This window comes from Dermacentor silvarum, chromosome 8, assembly GCF_013339745.2.
Source record: "Dermacentor silvarum isolate Dsil-2018 chromosome 8, BIME_Dsil_1.4, whole genome shotgun sequence".
Taxonomy (NCBI): Eukaryota; Metazoa; Arthropoda; class Arachnida; order Ixodida; family Ixodidae; genus Dermacentor; species Dermacentor silvarum.
In genome coordinates this window covers 66,351,461-66,369,407 of record NC_051161.1, presented here as the reverse complement: position 1 = coordinate 66,369,407, position 17,947 = coordinate 66,351,461, and the positions used below count along the sequence as shown (strand labels likewise).

Sequence of the window (17,947 nt, the reverse complement as noted above, 5' to 3'; positions counted from 1 at the left end):
CAGGGTGGTGGAGGTTTGGGGGCTGTTCAGTGTACGTTTTTTCTCCCTAAAATGTATATTTTTATTTTATGTGTTATTGAGTTTGTGAGTTTTTAAAGTTGGGCTCTTCCATATAACCCGAAACGGTACGCGACACTCCTGGGAAACAAGAGCAGTAACCTGTGTAAAGCCTGTCAGTGTCTATGCTTAGCGATTAGTTTCTCAGTAGACTATCGCAGTTATGAACAAACTCTACATTGTCACAGCGCAACACACAAAGGAATGACCTGTAGCTACAGCGTACAGGTTGCTCTAACTAACCAGATTTAAAAATCAACCGTTTGGTCGAAATACGTACAGCGCTAGTGTTTGGGAAATGCTTTTGGTCGATTCGCCGGACTTACCTACATAGGCGTACCGCTTATTGGCCTAAGTTCATGCACTCTTGAAGAGGAACGCTGCAAGACAAGTGCATTGAGGAAGTCTTGCTGACGATCTAGGTGTCACAACGTAGTAACAGAATTACATCACTGGCTTCCTCTCTTAGTACTAACAAAAATTCCAAGTGAGCATTGAAAGCAGTTCTTAATTTATCGCGCTCTATTTAGTGAGTCGACACCACGACCGCGATCTTCTTTAATTGCTTGGCCTCGCCACTGCTAGGTCTAATAAAGTGAGTTTGGATGAAATTGAAATGGAGGGGAGGGGGGTGGGGGCACTAAATCACTCTCTCTTTTTTTCTAGAGCTGTTTGAAACTGTGCGATGTGTTCTCTATACTTCTCGATGCAGATGGTGAGACGGAGCGACTCCAGCAAGGAGGAAACTGATCTCGATCGGATTCAGGACCTCTTCCCCAGTGACAACCTCCGGCTTCACGACCGCGACCCGCTGTCTCCGGTGAGTTCGCGTTGTTCATTCCACGATTTGTTCTGAACACGTTCCCAAAGCCACGGTGTGCCATACGCAAGACACTCGCTGATTCGTTGACGGCATACATTAGAATAGACAGAGATCAGTGTTTTTGCGAGTCAACCAGCGCCTTCAGCATAGCACTGAGTGAGACATGGCAGCATATATACCTCACTCAATGGTACAACATTTGCATAAGTGTAAATGCAGCGGTAATTTTCTTGTCTCGCGAAGCTCACCTTGACGGTGCACGAATGCGACATGACGCGCTGGAGTCTGCGTTGCAGCAGTATCATCAGCCCTCGGGCTGCTTTTAACAGCGGAGCTGTTTATGCCGAGCGTAATCTGTCTGTCGTAGACAGAAAACTGTGGGCCGATCCTGGAGGTCGTGCAGAAAGGGTCCAAGCGCAATGGCACATACCCCTGTGGACTAGCAAAGCTGAGCCTGGCTAAGTCTAGCTAGGCATAGTTGGGACTACTTAAGTCAGTCATCGATAGCCAATCAATAGCTAATCGATAATCGATCAATAAATTCCGGATAATGTTGGGGATGACTTGGTAGTGCTTAGCCTAGCCCAAATACGTGGCCAATAGCTTGCGATAGCCAATCAATAGCTAATCGATAATCGATCAATAATCAATGAATTCCGGGAAATGCTGGGAATGACTTGGTGGTGCTTAGCCTAGCCCAAAAGCCAGGACTAGCTAAGTGCCCATGCTGTCACTTTAGCATTGCGCCTCCAGTGCAAGCCATGCTAATTTTTCATCGATACGGTTTACTTTCGTTCTTAAAGTACCAACCACGTTCCGTCTATTAGCTGTAGCCGCTGTAATTGCAGGTTTCACAGGCGCACACCTTAGATGGGACAAAAGAAGGTAGACACAAAAAGGAGAATTCCTAATATGCGTGCAGACAACCTACGTCCTATAGTGTGTACCAACTAGCCCAGCAACGCGTTCTATTAAGCCAATATTATGATCACCGCCGCGTACGCTCACGCATTGATACGCGCGCAACAAAGCTTCCTGCCCATTGTTCAAGTTCGCTCTTGACGATTGCATCCCCGAAGCGGACTTCTCCTCACTAACACTGTACCAGCGGAGAAGCCAGATTCGACGAACGCTTGTAGTTGAGAGGCGCAATTGTGCGTAGGGTGATAGGTTGCGAGGTGCGTCGCGTGCGAAACACTTGGAAAGTACGAACAGGACAATAAATTCGTAACGAGAAAGTTGTTGCCGCGTATTAATGTGTGGTTAAAGATGTCGTCTTTATTCACGGAGGGTGGAGGGAGAGGAGGTGGCCTATGCGACGTATGTCGAACAGCTCTATCCAGCATGTACAAGAACACAGGCTGTCTAGATACCGCGTTTCGCTGACATCGAGAGACCCGAGACAGAGAAACTTTTACATGTTATTGTGACGCTTCTTGACGGAGACCGGGCGCGAGAATGCCAGATTCATTTCACACCTTGTTATGTGACCGAGCTGCCTGCAACGTCACGTGACGATCACGTCACGTAAACGAAGTAAAATATGCACGATTTCTTTTCACACTCTCAAGACAATGTGAGACGCCCATAGTCGTTTAACTTGTATTTTTAAAGTAAAACTAGGGTACCGACTGTAAGGGTATCCCTCTCTTTTTTTTTTTTTTTTTTCGTTGGTGATTTTCCTTCCATTCTCAAATAGCAAACACCTCGAACCACAGCGCTGCAATACGAATCTTTCAAGTGAATGGCCACACACGTATAACGTACACACCTTTCTTGCTATACCGCTCTCTTACGCTGCAAACAGCTCTCCCAAGCCGAGGCCAGCGGCACTTAAACCGCCCACTGGGCTGTCAGAGCCGCCCTCTGATTAGTAGGCGGCTGTTTACGCGAGTCACCTTGCGCCAAAGGGGAGCGGTATGTATACGAGCAAAGGTATGTGCCTGCAAAAGCATGCGTGCGGCTGCGCAACGGCGCAGCCGCACTACCGTTCGACGACAACTATATAGGCATACAGCCGCATGGAGACGGTGATGGCTGCCGCGCGAACGTGCCAGCTGACGCAGCATACGCCGCGTGGTAATTAGAAGGCGCAAACCGTTTACATGCGTCACCACGCGAAGCCGCTGTGTACGGCTCGCGACAGGGACCACCCTGCGTGACTTTGCGGGGAAAATGCCCGCCACGTGCTCCTAGCTCGTTTCCTTCAATGGCAGTCACTTGTTCGCTCTTTCTTTCTTTATTTCTTTCCTTCATTCCTTCTTTCGCTTTCTTGCGTAGCCTCCGCGTTTCCGGTCTTTCACGCATGCCTCGGCTATGAGCGAACTTGGAGCGTAGTTGGCCCAATGCTTCTTTTCCTCAACGAACCTTTGATGACGCCGAAGTTGTGTACACACTGCGTCGGTTACGAAGCATCATAACCGGCTACTAAACATATAAAATGTCCGTACTTGTGGTATCGTTTCCCTTTCTGTTTTTATTTCTGTTTTTTTTTTTTTTTTCATTCGAATGGCAGCTTTGAGAAACACTTGATCTCGCTTTCACAATCAGCCTGCGACTTGCAGTTAACCTCTGTCTTGTGCTTGAAGCGGTGATGGGCTTGTTGTTGTTTTCTTTATTTGAATAATTTGACTCGCGTCTCAACCCTCCCACACCCTCACCCTTTTCCTTGCTTTTCGTTTTTCCCTTTTGCAGCGGAAGGGCTTGCTTCGAACAAAGTCAGCGGCTGCATCAAAGCTGCACAGAGCTCTCTCTGGCAAGTCAAAGTCCGTCACCGACATGTAAGTACACCGCTATTCGTGTTTACTTCTCTACGTCCGCTGTTTTTGGCATAGCGTAGATTAAAGGGACACTAAAAAGAAAGCCTTAATCAGTTTAGGCTGATAAAGTATTCTTTCCGAACTCTAGATTCGTTAATTTCGCGACTATAGTTTAGTTATTAGAAGACAAAAGGTAGGTCACAGGTCCAATCTTTTTTCTTTTTTTATATAATTTCGCGCCGAAACTTAAAGGCTGGAGTGACGTCACAGAGTTCAAAGTATATATGCTCGTATTTTGGTGATTCAGGGCTTTGTAAAAGGTCTTGAAACTTGCTCACTTCGGTCTTTGGCTCCTTTAGTATGCGATGGAATTCATTATCAGTATGCGATGAAATGCAGTTCAACGTTCTTGTTCAGTGTCCCTGTAATTTATAAGGATTTGTAGACAATTTCCATAAGCATCGCTATCGTTCTTTCTTGTCTCTTTCTTTTAAATCATAGACCCCACCGCTTTACGACACATCGGATTTGCTGTTTTGACTACAGCCCGAAGAAGTGCGTATATTTTTCACCCGGTGCGCTAAGTCAATCGTTTCACTTTGACGTGTGTGCAGTCTCAAGGCTTACCGAATGACGAATGTCACAACAGGTTCCGAAAGAAACACTTTCTTTGTTGCTTTTCTTCTGCTACTTCTTCTTGACAGTGCTACGCTATACTTGATGAAACCCACCCGGGACGACGGTGTGCCACGCGCTTTGTCTTGGAAAAATTTTCAGCGAAGATAATAGCGCGCGTACATATACTTATACAGCGTTCTCGGAAGAAGCGGTGTTTCTCGGCCTTAAGTAATTGCGGAAGAGCGCGCCCGCGTATTAGTAGTATATAATATGTATCTAGGGCCGCTTCCCCTCTGGCCCGAGTTGTTTTGTTTCGCCGCCTCTGTAATGAAAGTGGGGAGGGACGCGCGGTCATTTTCACCGCGCAGCATGCACCGTTTGTAGTGGCGCTGTGGCGGGCTTCACTGTAAAGGCGGGGGTGGATAGAGAGAGAGAGCGTGCGCGCACGCGCGCGGATGTTTTGTTTCTCTCGCGAATTATACACACCGCACCGAGGAGGCGGCAGCGCACACCTTCGAAGAAGAGCAGCGAGAAACAAAGACGAAAACAAGCTGGAGAGAGAGGGTGCGAATGCGCGAGACGGTGCCGGCCATTATGGCGGCCTCCTCTTGGGTTTCAATGAGGCGCTTCCTCCCCCCACGACGCGCCGTTCCTCTAGCTGCACCCATACCTGCGTTGGCGTCGTGACGTTTTCGCGAGTTGGGGTCAGGTGTGGCGGCTGAGCCCAGCGGGGCTGGGTGCGCGTGGCTTGGGGCACCCCTGGGCGACCTTGAGCGAGACGGCCGGCCTTTCTCCGGCTTCTGCCGCCTCCTTTGCCGCGCCCGCCAGGCCCGGCTTGCAGTCAGGCCTTCGGAGGCGCGCGGTGGGTCCTCTTAGACTGAGGCCGTGCGCGCGGTTCAGCTCGGGGGAAGTGCTCTTCCGTTCGGCGAGATGCGCTTGACGTGTCGGCCCCGTAGTCGGCTTCTTCAAACAAACTGGGAGGACGAACTAATGATACAAATGGGAAAGTGGGGGTGGGGTGGTGGATGACAGACGAGATGGGGTTCGGTGTCCGCTTAGGTTGCATCTCCTAAGCAGCGGCAGTTCAGCCGCGACCACCGTAACAATACCGCGCGGAAAGTAAGTAGCAGCAGTTTAGCGTTCGACGGTCAGGCGTTCGAGCTCCAGTCTGTTCCACAGAGAAGCACTGCTATAAGTTTTGTTCGTTTCGCCCGAACTGCAACTTCGTTTCGCACACTGTCTTAAAGCAGCTTTTCATCGTGCCCTCTGATGCTCTTCACGTGAAGTGCGGCTAACATAGCTGTTACCCACCATCATTTTGGCGCGCAGCTGAATAATCTCTCTAGATAAACTATATCTCGTTGCGATTACCTTGTTTGCCTCAAGCACTGCGTACGCCTACGACGTCGAAGTCTACTTAGCAAACATTGGTCTCGCTGTTTACAAGTGGCAGAGATTGACTGGCAGGCGGCCACAGCTGTTGCAGCACATCGTCGCCAGCGGCAGTTCGTGCTCCATATACAAGCGCTGTCAATTATCCAGCCAGGGTCGTTCGCCGATTCTCCTATATTGTGTTTACTCGCTGTTTCCCGTAAAACGTTTCTTGTTTCAAAATAAAGCTAATCTAAAAGGAGGCAAGGGCCGCACAGGAACTCATTTCAAAAGCTCATGAAAATAAAAATACTTTTATGTAGACTGAAGGAACGTCAACAAAGAACTGAAAGTCGTATTACGTGTTGGGCGGGATTCGTGGTAACAGAAACTGCGGAGCGCTCTGTCGTAGGGAAAACCGAACGGCAGAGTCGTTTCACCGCTCTCGACTTAACAGAGGAAGCAAGAAAGACCGAGAGGGAACCTGGATTTTGAAAGTAAACACGAAGAGGAGGGGTGAAATGACAACGAAAAAAGAAAATTCAATTTTTTCCGAGCGCACGGCACGCGCCGTCCTGTGCGAATGAAGCGACGTGGCGCGTAGGTACCGCTGACAAGCCGGGTCTGAGTGGTTGTCGGGAAAACGAAAGGAACGGAGTCCGAAGGCCGTTCAGGTTCCTCGGCGCCGCCGAAGCAGCAGCAGCAGCAGCCCACTTGGCTCCGTGGGCAGCCCTTGAAGCCGTGCCTACCGGCCGGTCGTCCGTCCGGCCATTCCGGCAAAGCCTGCGTGGCTGGCTTGCGTAACCGAGGCGCTTGCGTTCTTTCGCTGCGCGCGCGCGCGCTCCTTGTATTTGCTCGAGGACGATGGACTAGCTCTCTCTTCTTTCTTCCCCGTAGGAGGTCGCCGCTGATGATTCTCGAACGCCGCTCATCTTTACCGCTTTTATTATCGAGCGCGGTTTGATTGACTCCGAGTTATGCCCGGGCCGCGCTCGGCGAACCGCGCAGAGGTCCCGTGACTGTCCTGTGGGCGGTGGGATGTTTCACTCTAAGCACACATCTGGTCGGGTCATCTATTCGCTTTCGCGCTGCTAGCCTAGGCGCCCGCATTGTTTAGTTTTGGTCTTTTGTGCATCACGGTTCGACCAGAGGAAGCGGGGGGAGCGAGTGGCATTGCGCTGATAACGTTATTGAATCATTCGTATGATTGACAGCTATTGCAACGAAGGAGAAACGTTGTTTACCGGCGCCCGCCTCTGTTCAAATGCTGATTTCTCGGCGAGGATCGATGGAAGAGGTCATCTGTATCCGAGACGCGCAACGGCGCCTGCGCGGTGGCCTTTTCGGCACATTTATGAAGCGTGCTGGTGAAAGCGCCTGCGCGTGAGAGAGTTGTTGAGATTGCTTTCTGTTTTTGCAACTATTTGTTAAGCTTAACTACAGTTATAGCATTATAGGCGTGAAGCGCTCACTGCTGCGTGCTGCCACCCGCACGATATAATTTTCGAATCGCTTCTCGTTCTTTCTGTTGAAGCGATTGAAGAGTGAACTGAAAAAGCTGATATATCCTGGTCGTACCAAGGCATGTCTAACAGCCTAGCATAGCTACTGTTTCACGTAGATTTCTGAAGTTCCGCTTAGTTCTTTCCTGTTACGCTTTTGTGTGCGTGTGTTCCTGTGGAACTCGGGAAGTTGGTAGCGACGCTGTGCTTTTGTTCCAGAGGATGTCTTTTTTTTCCCCAGTCGATGCTACTATGGGTCCGTTTTCTTGTTCTTTCCTGCCTGTTCCCTTGTGTCCTTGCGTTTGCGTAGTATTGTTTCGCGTCTATACCGCCGGCTGTAGTACTAATGAAGTGAATGCTGTTTTCATCTTCCCTGACCGAAACCTGTTTCGCGTATGAAGATAGAATACACGCATTCATGGCGGGCCATTACAATTCTCGCGCACTCAATGCGTCTTCTCTCGTCTCGCAGGGCATCCCCAGGTAAAGACTGCACCGCCGTGTTCCAGGATGTAAGCAGGTCGTCCGGGGGCTGCGCGCGCTACTTCATCATGGATGGGCCGGCCCAGTTCTCCATTGTAAGCTTCAATTTCTTACAGTATATATCTTCACGTAACAGGGTTGTATACATTCTCTCGTGCACGATTCGCTTATTGGTCTGCACACTAACCAGTGGCATTGCATGAATTAATGCCACGTGATTAATGTGCGCTGGCGTCAACTGTTAATACTCTCGTTTATATCTTCTGCAATATGTGTTTTTGTTTTACTCCATGGATGACGTGTTCCACACCAAGCAATCGTAATGATCTTTTTTTTTAATTGTTTCCAGGGACTCCAAAACCAGGAGCGGCACCTGTTCCTGCTCAGCGATGTTTTGCTCATCGCAAAACCTAAGTAAGTAAACGACAAATCAGCGCCTGCCGACGATAGATTAGTGGGTTTGGTGTTATATGGTGCAGAGCACGAGGTTGCAGCGATATTCACCTCTTTCTCAAATATCGCGGTCCGTAAACTTTCGCGATGCATATATATGTACAAATGAAACACCTCCGAGCCACGCTGGTGGCACTTCGTTGTCCATCGGCTATGTCGTACCACACGCCGCCACGCACGTGAAATATGTTTCACTTGTGTACGGATCGGGTCACGGGTTTTGTACGTTCAGAGCGCAGACTGGTCAACTCGGCTCACATTTTTTTTTTAATGAAGATATAAGAAAGAGATATAGTCAACCTATAATGACGGCTACTCCTTTTCGCATAGCAGAAAGACTATAAAAAATATATGCAGTGAGAAAAAAAAAAAAAAACACGCACAAGCGGCCGAAATGTAGACTGTGATGAGCATGTAAACAGATGAGACTACACAGAATACAAAAGAGTATAACACGTGATTTACAAGCGCTAATAATTACAAATAATAGAAGCAAGTTGTAGTTGCACTGTTGGTTAACATTCTATGTGTGCCTAAGAAAGTGGAACAGCTGCATACTTCGCTTATCGGGCGGTAAACTTGTACAGGGAAGGGGGGGCCTCTTGTCATACAGTTGAGCTGATTGTCCCCGCGTGGCGCCCTCTTTCAGGTCGTCTGGCAACTACAAGCTAAAGGAGAAAGTCCGCACTTGCGAGATGTGGCTCTCCAACTGCCTGGCGGATGTGAGCGAGTCGACGCGCTCCGCGGACACCTCCTTCGTGATTGGCTGGCCCACCACGAACGTCGTTGTCACCTTCAGGTGAGGACCCGCCGCACTCGCTCAGTGGCTGTGGCGTTCGGCTGCTGAGCGCTAGGCCGCCGAGTTTCGAATCCCGGCCGCGGCGGTCGCATTCCGATGGGGGCGGAATGCAGGAACAAAAACGCTCGTGTACTTAGATTTGGGTGCACGTTAAAGAACCCCAGGTGGTCGAAATTTGTCCGGAGTCCTCCACTACGGCGTCCCTGATCATGTGCCAATGTGCACCTTGGGACGTTAAAAAAAAAAAAGAAAAACGTTAATCTACGTGCTTACATAGACCGATCGCCGCGTGCGCCTAAAAGGCAACCGGCAACGTCAATAACGTTACACTAGATCATCCTGTTAGCGTCATTAACCTTGCGTGCCACTGCTGAGTGTATTCGAGGTCGCGGGTAGGACTCTCGACCGCTGCAACCGCTTCTGGTGGGGGCGTAAGGTACGCTCTTCTTCTGCTTAGACTATTTCGTATTTTTAAGAAGCCCAGGTGATCAACGTTAATCTAGAGTATACCCCGCTTTATGGACGGTAAAGCCTGCAGCAACCGATACTCTTTCTGCTGCATCCAAATAGTCCCAGTTCTACTGCGCATCGCTGACTTGATGCTCCGTTCGGTGTCCTGCTCGTTCGCCAAAACTTAGCTTTGTAATGTAACCACCATAAACGTCGAAAAGGTGACTTGTGGGGAAAGTATCAGGTCTTCCGTGTATTTCCCACACCAAAAGCGTGTACTGCGTTAATTTATGTCACCTGTGTTCTAGCAAGTTTCCAAGTGCGGAGGGTTTATACGTGCGAAGCGCATAGCGCCGTAGTCGATGTCTGTGCCACAGCCTTGGCACGCCGTGCGGTAACGCATTGTTTTAGATCTCGCCAGAATCACTCGATCGCGCCTAATTTGCCGGCCAGTCTTACAGTTTATACGGCTTTTCTCCGAACACACCTTGAACCCTTAATGCGGCAAACGCACGCGCGAGCGTATGCTCCGGCATACCTTCTCTGACCTCATGTATCGCGTGTCCCGCCCCCTTCGTAATAAAACTCTCCAAGTCTCGTACTCGCCTAAAGTTCCGACACGCCTGGCGCCGTAATACCGCGCGGTTTGCGTTCATCGCACGCGTATATAGCCCGTTGTTCCCTCTCGACGGTTATGTTTTTTTTTTTTCTTTCTTTTTGGAAATCTTCAGAGCGCGTTGGCTATAGGTATAAGGGACGTTCTTGAGTCTACCGCGCCGCCGAAGGTCACGCTGAGGCATCGCGTCGTCTCTGTTGTAATCTCGTGAATGTTCACCACACCAGAAAACTCCCGCTCCTCGGTTGCATAGAAATTCGCGTTGCGGGGCGGAGGAGTTGCGTCGCACGCGAAAAGAAAGCGCTCTAAAGGCATCGAAAGCTATATAGCCAGCCGGCGGCGCGGCTTTCCCGTCCGTGTCACGCAACACCAGCCGGCTTCGTGCTAGCTCTTATGGATCAGAGGAGGATGGCGATGCCTCGCTCCTTTTAATGCGTCTTACATTGCGCGGCCTAGAGTGACTGCAGCTCAAGCCGCCCTCCTGGCTGTGATTTCGGCGCCGCGGCCCCAAATGGGCTCTTAGTGGGACGGTCAGCAAAGCGGGATGTTCGGAATTGGGGGCTTCTCCGCCTTCCACTACACCCTCCGTCGCCGTCAGTTGGCTGGTCGGTGGGTCGGTCCGGTAGATGGGGTCCCGTGGGAAGTTCGGGGCAGCGACTGTAGATGGCGCGTCGGCTTCGAGAAAAAAAGAAATGAGCGGACGCCCCTGCGCCTCTCTATTAAAGCGACAGATGGGGTCTGCCGCAAGTGCGCGTGCTTACGCAACTTCGTAACGAATGTGCGCGTGAAACTGGAGCATTACGTTGGACGCTTCGAAAGTGCGCTGAAGAGGATGGGAGGGGCCAGGGTGCGGCGTGAGCGCAGAAAAAAAGTTTGCGCTATAGTTTCTTTTTGGCGGAGCCGGTGCCTTTATTGTATACGTTTTCGTGCTTCTTTCCATTCCTTTGATGGAGCCATCACCTACTCCTAAAGCCGAATCTTCCGATACGGCAGCTTCAGGTTTCGTGTTCCTTCTTGGTTTGATAAACGTCCGCTGTTTTGCCAGGGTGATGTATCTGCTACGCGGTAGCCAACCGCCAGTTTCTCTTCAATGCTATAGCATATATCATTTCCTGTATTGTTACTTAGCTCTTCCTAAAGGTATACCTTCTACTTCGTAATATGTTTTATCGTAAATTCCCGCGAGGGGCACCTTTTTCTCAGACGGAACTTCATTATGCCCACAACGAGTGTGCCAAATCAAGCGAAAAAAAAAGTGAGCACTGACTAATACTACTTTGAAAACAGTATACAGAAAATAAAATGTGGTCGTTTCGTTTAGATGCTTACGCGAAAATTTAGAGCACGTCGGCGGCGTTGCATGGGAAGTCAGATGGATGGGGAAGTCAACTTCGAAGAAAGGCGTAGGCGCAGAAAAGCCAATTTCTCGTGGGGTGCAAAAACTTTATTAATGTCGCTCAAAACGCCGGCACGACATCACTTCGTTTTCCTGGCCAGCTCTGTTACGAAATTTGAGCAGAGCGGAGCGATCGAGGGAGGGAGGGCGGTGGGGTGGGGACAAAGCTGGCTCGAAAGCTGGGCCGCACATTCTGACTCCTTTATGCTGATGGATAACACTGCGCCATCTCCCGTCTTTCTCCTCCTTCTCAACAACCTCCTGCACCACGTTATTTTTCAACGCATGCAAGTTGCGCCGCCGCCAATGGAGATAAGAAAAGGGCGTTGCCCTCCAATTCTGCGCGCCACGAGCTGGAGCAGGGGGGCTTCCCTGCTGTTAGCCCTGTATACGAAGGAGGCAATCCTCTCAGGCCTTTCGCAATTGCTGCCAAGATGCGCACGTGGGTCATATTTTGTTCGGGAAGGGAAAGCAGAGGCAAACGCTGAAGCGCCCAAACCTCGCGAAGTGTTTTTTTCACCGACCAGCTGGTCCCTTCTCCGCTCGGGGCATGCCTGATGCCGCAAAGGCGGCAACCGTTCGCCTCTCGCCGTTGCTCTCACTCGGTGTACCTCTCCTCTCCCCTCTCCTTTCCCTGCCAACCTCGACGAGCGAAGCTCGATCGAGAAGTACCACATAGAAAACAAACGTAGCCGTGGGCGTCGCGTTTTTTTTTTTTTTTCTTTCTTTTTTTTATATATACATGCGGCCCTCGCGCATTTAGGTCACGGGGCTAAGGCCGCCTTTGTTTAATTGCGCGCTCTTGCGCGCGAGTACTACCACCACCACGGCGGCGCGTTGCATGTTCGAGCCACTCACTCACGCCGACTGAACGCGATTTCTTCTTCGTCCCCCTAATTATACACGGTAGGTGCGGTGATGAGCCCGCGGCTTGGCGACTGTACCCCCGCCTTCACACTCGATCCCGCCGGGAGTCGTCACCGAAATTGTCTGCCGCGCGCAGCGGGAGGGAAAAAAAAAAACGAACTTTCGTTCGCGACGACCCACATACGATTACTCTTTATTTCTATCACTTCGACGTCTCCCCCCCGCCACCCGCCGTCGTCGTCAGGTGGAGTGTCTCTTCGCGTTACGTGTGAGCTTGGCTGGTCGCGCAGGGGACACGCCCTCGATGAGAGATGCTCTCGCCTCCGTCGAAGTTGGAGCGTGTAATCGACGACTGATTGTCCCGCCCCTAAGAAGACACCCCCCTCACTCCCCAGAGACACAAACACGCACGCACACCTTTCTGTTTCCGTGTACGCTGCATGAATCGCCCTTCTATAGCGCCGATTCCCGCCGCCTGAGTGACCTAGCGGCACAGCTTGTTGAATCGATCTTTCGCGTGTTATCCGCCGATTGAGTCCCCGCGGCTTTTTTTTTTTTTTTTTTCCTTTACGTGCCCCGTGCTTATTAATCCGTCGTCTCTCCGTTGGAGTTTTGATTCACTGCTTCCCGAAATGGACTCGCCGAGCAAGAGCTCCTCCGTATAGCATCGAAGAACAAGAAGGAACTCGATGTATAGCGTGCCGATTGAAAACTCATTCCCTCCACCGTCTTTGCCTATATAGCGTGCGGGTTGGCTGGCGTTTTCGAGTTGTAGCACGCGTCTGGGAGGAGAGTCGTCTGGTCGCCGGCGCTACCCAAGTGGGTCGTCATTAAGGACACGGCGGCTTTTCCTTCTTGCGGGACATAGACAGCTTGTAAAAAGGAACACGCGATGATTCATGGCTTTAGGAAAGTCAGTTTCGATGCAGCGATGAAGCGCCGTTAGAGCACTTATCAACGTCGGAAAATACCTTTTCTGTTTTATACCTATATACCGTCGCCGCTGTACTTGACAGCCATTTTTCATTCTGTACAAATTTGCCCGTTGACCGTTACATCCAGCTCACGCAGCCGTGCATATATGTCGGGACTCTTCTTATAAGACAATGCGTAGGATTATTTTCCTTCACCCTTCAATGACGACGTTATGTTCGCCGCTCCCACAAATAAGACAAACAGTGCGCAGTGGGGTGATGTACATAAGAAGACACGGCGTGGACGCTAATCAGCTTGTCTTTGGAGACAGAGAAAATTGCTTTATCTAGGAGCACTGTAATCTTCTCGTAGCTGCGTACGACTCTCGCTCCACCATCTTGTGTATCGTTAGCGGACGCGCATGACAGAGGGGAGGAGGGGTGCATCGGCGTTTGCGCCAACGGCGTGCGCTCGATGAGGTAATAGAGCGTTAGCCAAGGTCGGAAGAATCGTAACTTCGCCTGATGGCACTGCCCCGGCAGCGCGTAATAGTCGGACTCGGGCATTACGCTTCAGTTGGCCCGTTCTCGGCCTTCCGCGCTGTCATTTCAGTCTTGAGAATAGAGTCATCAAAGCGCGCAAAAAGATGGGGCTACAGTGTTCTCTCTCAGTGAGGCCCGACTATTTACCGTATTCATTCGAATATAACACGGCTTCGATCTTGTGCCGATATTTTTGTAATACAATGTTGAAATAGCGGTTGGAGAAGAAAACATTGTATAATGAAAAGCAGATTTTCTTTTTTTTTTTTAATCAGAAAGAGTATCGCTTGATGCGTAATCAGTAAGTCATCGTCCTCATCCGTCGAAATTGCTGAATTGTTAGTCTCTCGTCGTGTTTAACCGAGGATTCGGAAAGTGCAAACAGAAGTTGCTGCAAAATGTGTTCTGGCTGGCGATATCTATACACCAGCGCCCTTATCACGCTGCAAATGTGCTTATCTGGTACAGCCAGGCACCAAGCGACAAAGTGAGACAAGGTTCCCACTCTTTCTTAAAATATAAACCGCCCTATTAATTTCATGGCTTAAAAAAACTAATTGGCTTAGATTGTAATCATTACGGTGCTTGTCAGATGTTGGTACCGCGGTGGAGTCCACTTGGTGTCGCTTGTACATTGTCATAGCGTGTAGAAAGACGCATAGATCGTACGCACCTGCACGATGTCGTTATAATACTGACGTCGTTATTATATGATGACGTTCGCTGTCGTGGCAATCTCGAAAGCACGAGCTCATTTTTCACTCCTATAGCCTTCCGCCGTAATCGCTGTCCTGTCGTCTTGATACGTGTGTTGTGTTTCAAGGGTCGCCGGCGACTCGGTGGTAAACAAATAGCGACAGTGCCGTGTAAACAATCGATGAGAGACAGATGCGAAACTACGTATACATAGCCTAGCGGACGAGGACAAAATGTTGGTGGAACAAGGCGGCTAGACAGACTTTACCCCCCTCCCCCCCTCCATCCCCGGAGGGCATCGCACCCAGCGATAGCGAAATATTTCCCTTCCCCAGCTTCCCTCAGGTGCACGTGAGGTCCAACACGTCGTCGTCGTTCTTGCTCAGACTACAGCGCACGCGTGGGCCTTGTCGCTACTGCACGCAAAAGCTGTGCCGGACAAAAGCAGCGATAGATTTGCGTCTGGAAAGAAAAGGACTGAGCAAAGAGGGGAGAAAAATAGATAAAAAAATAAACGGTAGGGAGGCGAAGGATCGCGGGGCGCCTGCGGTGCCGGCAACGTTCCCCGCCGACGAGATCTCCCTCCTCTCGTCGCGTCTACGGCGTCTAGCTGCGGTCCGCAATGGGCTGCCTCTGGTAATTCTTTCCGCCGTCGCCTCCCGGTGTCTGCGCGTACGTGGACTCCGGCACGTCGTCGCGCCGTAGCGTCTTTCGAGCGTCCGCAAACAAACCATCCTCCTCCACGGCCCGTCGCGCGCACTTTTTTTTTTTTCTCCCCCATCCGTGCGCTTTCCCGTTCAGGGACGATACGGAAGAAACGGCGAGGGCCTGGGGTTAGAGTGGCTAGCCCCGGGGGAAGGCGGCGAGCAGGCGCTTTTTCAAATCGGGGACTTCGCTTCCTCGTTCTTTCTATCGCTGAAAGCGTTGGCGCCGCCTTGCGGGCGCAGCGACCGACCGGCTATCGGCCGCTCGTTCTCCCAACTATCCTTTGCTTCAGCGTGAGCCATGCAAATGGCGCACGTGTGAGGGCCATTGGTGAGAGCACAGGTGGGGGGGAGATCTTTGCGATTTGAGTTTGTCGCCGGGCGGTGATGAAAAATGGGCGGCGAGCCCGGCGGGCGGCGCGAGCGGTCTTTCTTGTCGGTGCCCCTGACGCCCGTTCTGCGATAGCAGCGCGGACGCGTCTAGACTCTGTATGTAGACCTCGCAATCCGCAGGGAGCCAGTACAGTGAAAAGGAAACAAGTTAAGGAACGGTGCTGGCTGTTCTTGCTTGCGTCTGGGTTCGCGAGAAGGAAGTCAATTTTAGTTTTTCCTGTTTCCTTAGGTATAGTCATTTGGCACGGTAGTTATATTAGACATTAGACCAGCCAAGCGTCGTATCAACCTGGTGGTAATCCTACGCCTTGCAACCGCTGCACTTTGTGAGACGGAATGGTTTCTATATTCCACGTGGACTAACTCCACGGGACCACGACCAACAACTACCTCGATACTTCGTAGCATTTGGTGCTTGCATCCTTTACTAAGTGCGTGTACTTGTGAGATGAATTATTTATTCCCGTTAGGCGCAACTACCGCACCTTCGTAAACACGTTCAGCACGGAGGCGTTGCCCTGACGTTAATGAAAGAGGGAGTGTGCGTCGCGTACTCGTCGTAGTAAGCTGACCGTGGAGGCTCATTCATGGAAAGTTAGGCGTTTGTCCAGTTACCGTTTCATTTATTCGTTGAGTGAGGACCGGTTTCTCCGAAAGCCAAGGAAAACGGTAAAAAAGAAAGACGGCGAAAGGTAGCAAACGAAAAGCAGCTTGATTGTGCTTTTCTTTGCGTCTCTGCTGCATGGTGTGCGGGGGAGACGCGCACGTCTTTTCGCCGTCGTCTCAGTCGGTGGGCGGAAAGCGCTTCAGCTCCAGGAACCGTAGCTCTGGGAGCACCCGGGCTTCCTCTCAGGCGGGGGTCGACCGTCATGAAGTTTACGGTGTGCTGTCTTCCCTAACTCAGGAACTGACTAAGACGGGAGAGCGTAAAGTGTAACTGCGCGAAAACGCGCCACTCTCAAAAAAAGTTTACAGCGGTGGGTGATTGGCTGCCTTTCGCGCGCTTTTTCGCACCCCCCTCCAGCCCTCCCTTTCCCCGCCCCCAAAACACCTGCAGCCGTAGTCTCGGGAAGAGAAACTAAAGCAGTGCGAGGCGTGTTTGGGGGAGCTCGAAGAGGCGTGCGCTTACCGCCCTTCTACAGCCTCGCTGGCTTCTAGTCTCTGCAAGCCAAGTGATGCAGGGAGCAGGTTGCGAAGCATTGCTGAAGAGTTGATGGCTTGCTGCGGCGAGCTTTTGTACTCGCTCTGCGGGCGGTTGAAAAAAAAAAAGTGAAAGGGACAGGGGCACTCTCTCTTCCCCTTGCTCCCTTTTGTCTTGAGTGATCCAGCTGCGGCGAGAAGCGGTGTCGTACGAAGCAGCCTGCGACAGACGTGGTGGAGAGGAGGAAGTGAGGAGTCCTTTCCCTTTGCGCTTCTCCTTGCCCTCCCCGTAATCCTTCTGGTGCCAGCACTCCCACTCAGTGCGAAACTCTCCTTTCTTATTCCTTTTCTCCCTCTTGCCACCGAAGCCGTGTGTCGCCGCGGTCCCTTTCTCTCGTGCCACGACACTTTTGTACTGGGCACGTGTGCGGCTGCCGCTGAAGCCGTGCTCCACGAAAAGTTGCAGAAAATGGCGCCCTCCTTACCCTCCTCAGAAGCAGTCATCATCATCAAGTGAGGGCGCGACGCCGCCAGCCGCTGCTACCTGACCGCCCCCATCGCCCTGTGATGCTCTGCGCGCGCGCAGACCTTGACCGCCCGGACTCCGGAAAAGAGCCTCGCGCACTGCGTCCCCACCAGACCGCGCGCGTGTCGGCATATTCGCAAGAAAGGCGCCGGATACGAAGTGGCGCCGCCCTCCCGGTCTTTACGAGTTCGCGGATCACTTCGTTACATTTCGGCGTTGGTCGTCGTTGTCAGCGCAATTTCCGGGTACGGATACAAAGAACGCCTCAGCCAGTGCCCCAGATTTTTCATGGATCGCTCTTTTGTGCATATTCGTGGCTTGGTGCGTGTGCGATGCGTGTACGTGTGCTGTGTGACTTTGCCGAAGCGGTTGTTTCGTCCAGAGGTGTGACCGCACTGCCCTTATCTTTTTGCAGCTCTTCGGCCACGAGGGACCTGTGGCACAGCCAGTTCGCGCAGTAAGTATTGTGAAATCCTGTCTGTTTAGCGCGCGTCCCGAAAAAAAAAAAAAAAATTGCGCTATGAACCTTCTGATACCGGGCGCGATTGCCGGTGTTGACGTCATTATTTTGCAGGCTCAGAAACAAGTTGTAGTGTTGTATATAAATCTACAGGGCGTAGCGCTTGACGCACGCCCCCCGAAAAAACAAAGGTGTTCCTTCTCTCATTTGTGAATTGTGCAATAACGTGCAACAAGAGCGATTGCTACTTGAGCTCGTCAATGCGCGCAAGAAAGCACTCGGCAACTTGCCTTGAATTTTCAGAGCAGGTGAGTTGTATGTTCTGATTGTCAATTTTCCCTGTTTCCGGAAGAAAATGAAAGCTAACTTTTGGAGCA

General features: G+C 51.2%; 1 protein-coding gene across 5 annotated transcripts in view; it reads left to right on the top strand.

Annotated features, from left to right (window-relative positions):
* The window catches only part of LOC119461370 (rho GTPase-activating protein 20), a 683,025-nt gene that overhangs the window by 646,142 nt on the left and 18,936 nt on the right, over positions 1–17,947 (top strand). For all 5 annotated transcript variants that reach the window (XM_049672559.1, XM_037722657.2, XM_037722656.2 and 2 more), the window contains 6 exons: positions 770–877; positions 3,575–3,660; positions 7,603–7,708; positions 7,963–8,027; positions 8,716–8,865; positions 17,526–17,567. In XM_049672559.1, coding sequence (XP_049528516.1) covers positions 770–877; positions 3,575–3,660; positions 7,603–7,708; positions 7,963–8,027; positions 8,716–8,865; positions 17,526–17,567 — 557 coding nt within the window. The remainder of the gene's footprint in view (positions 1–769; positions 878–3,574; positions 3,661–7,602; positions 7,709–7,962; positions 8,028–8,715; positions 8,866–17,525; positions 17,568–17,947) is intronic.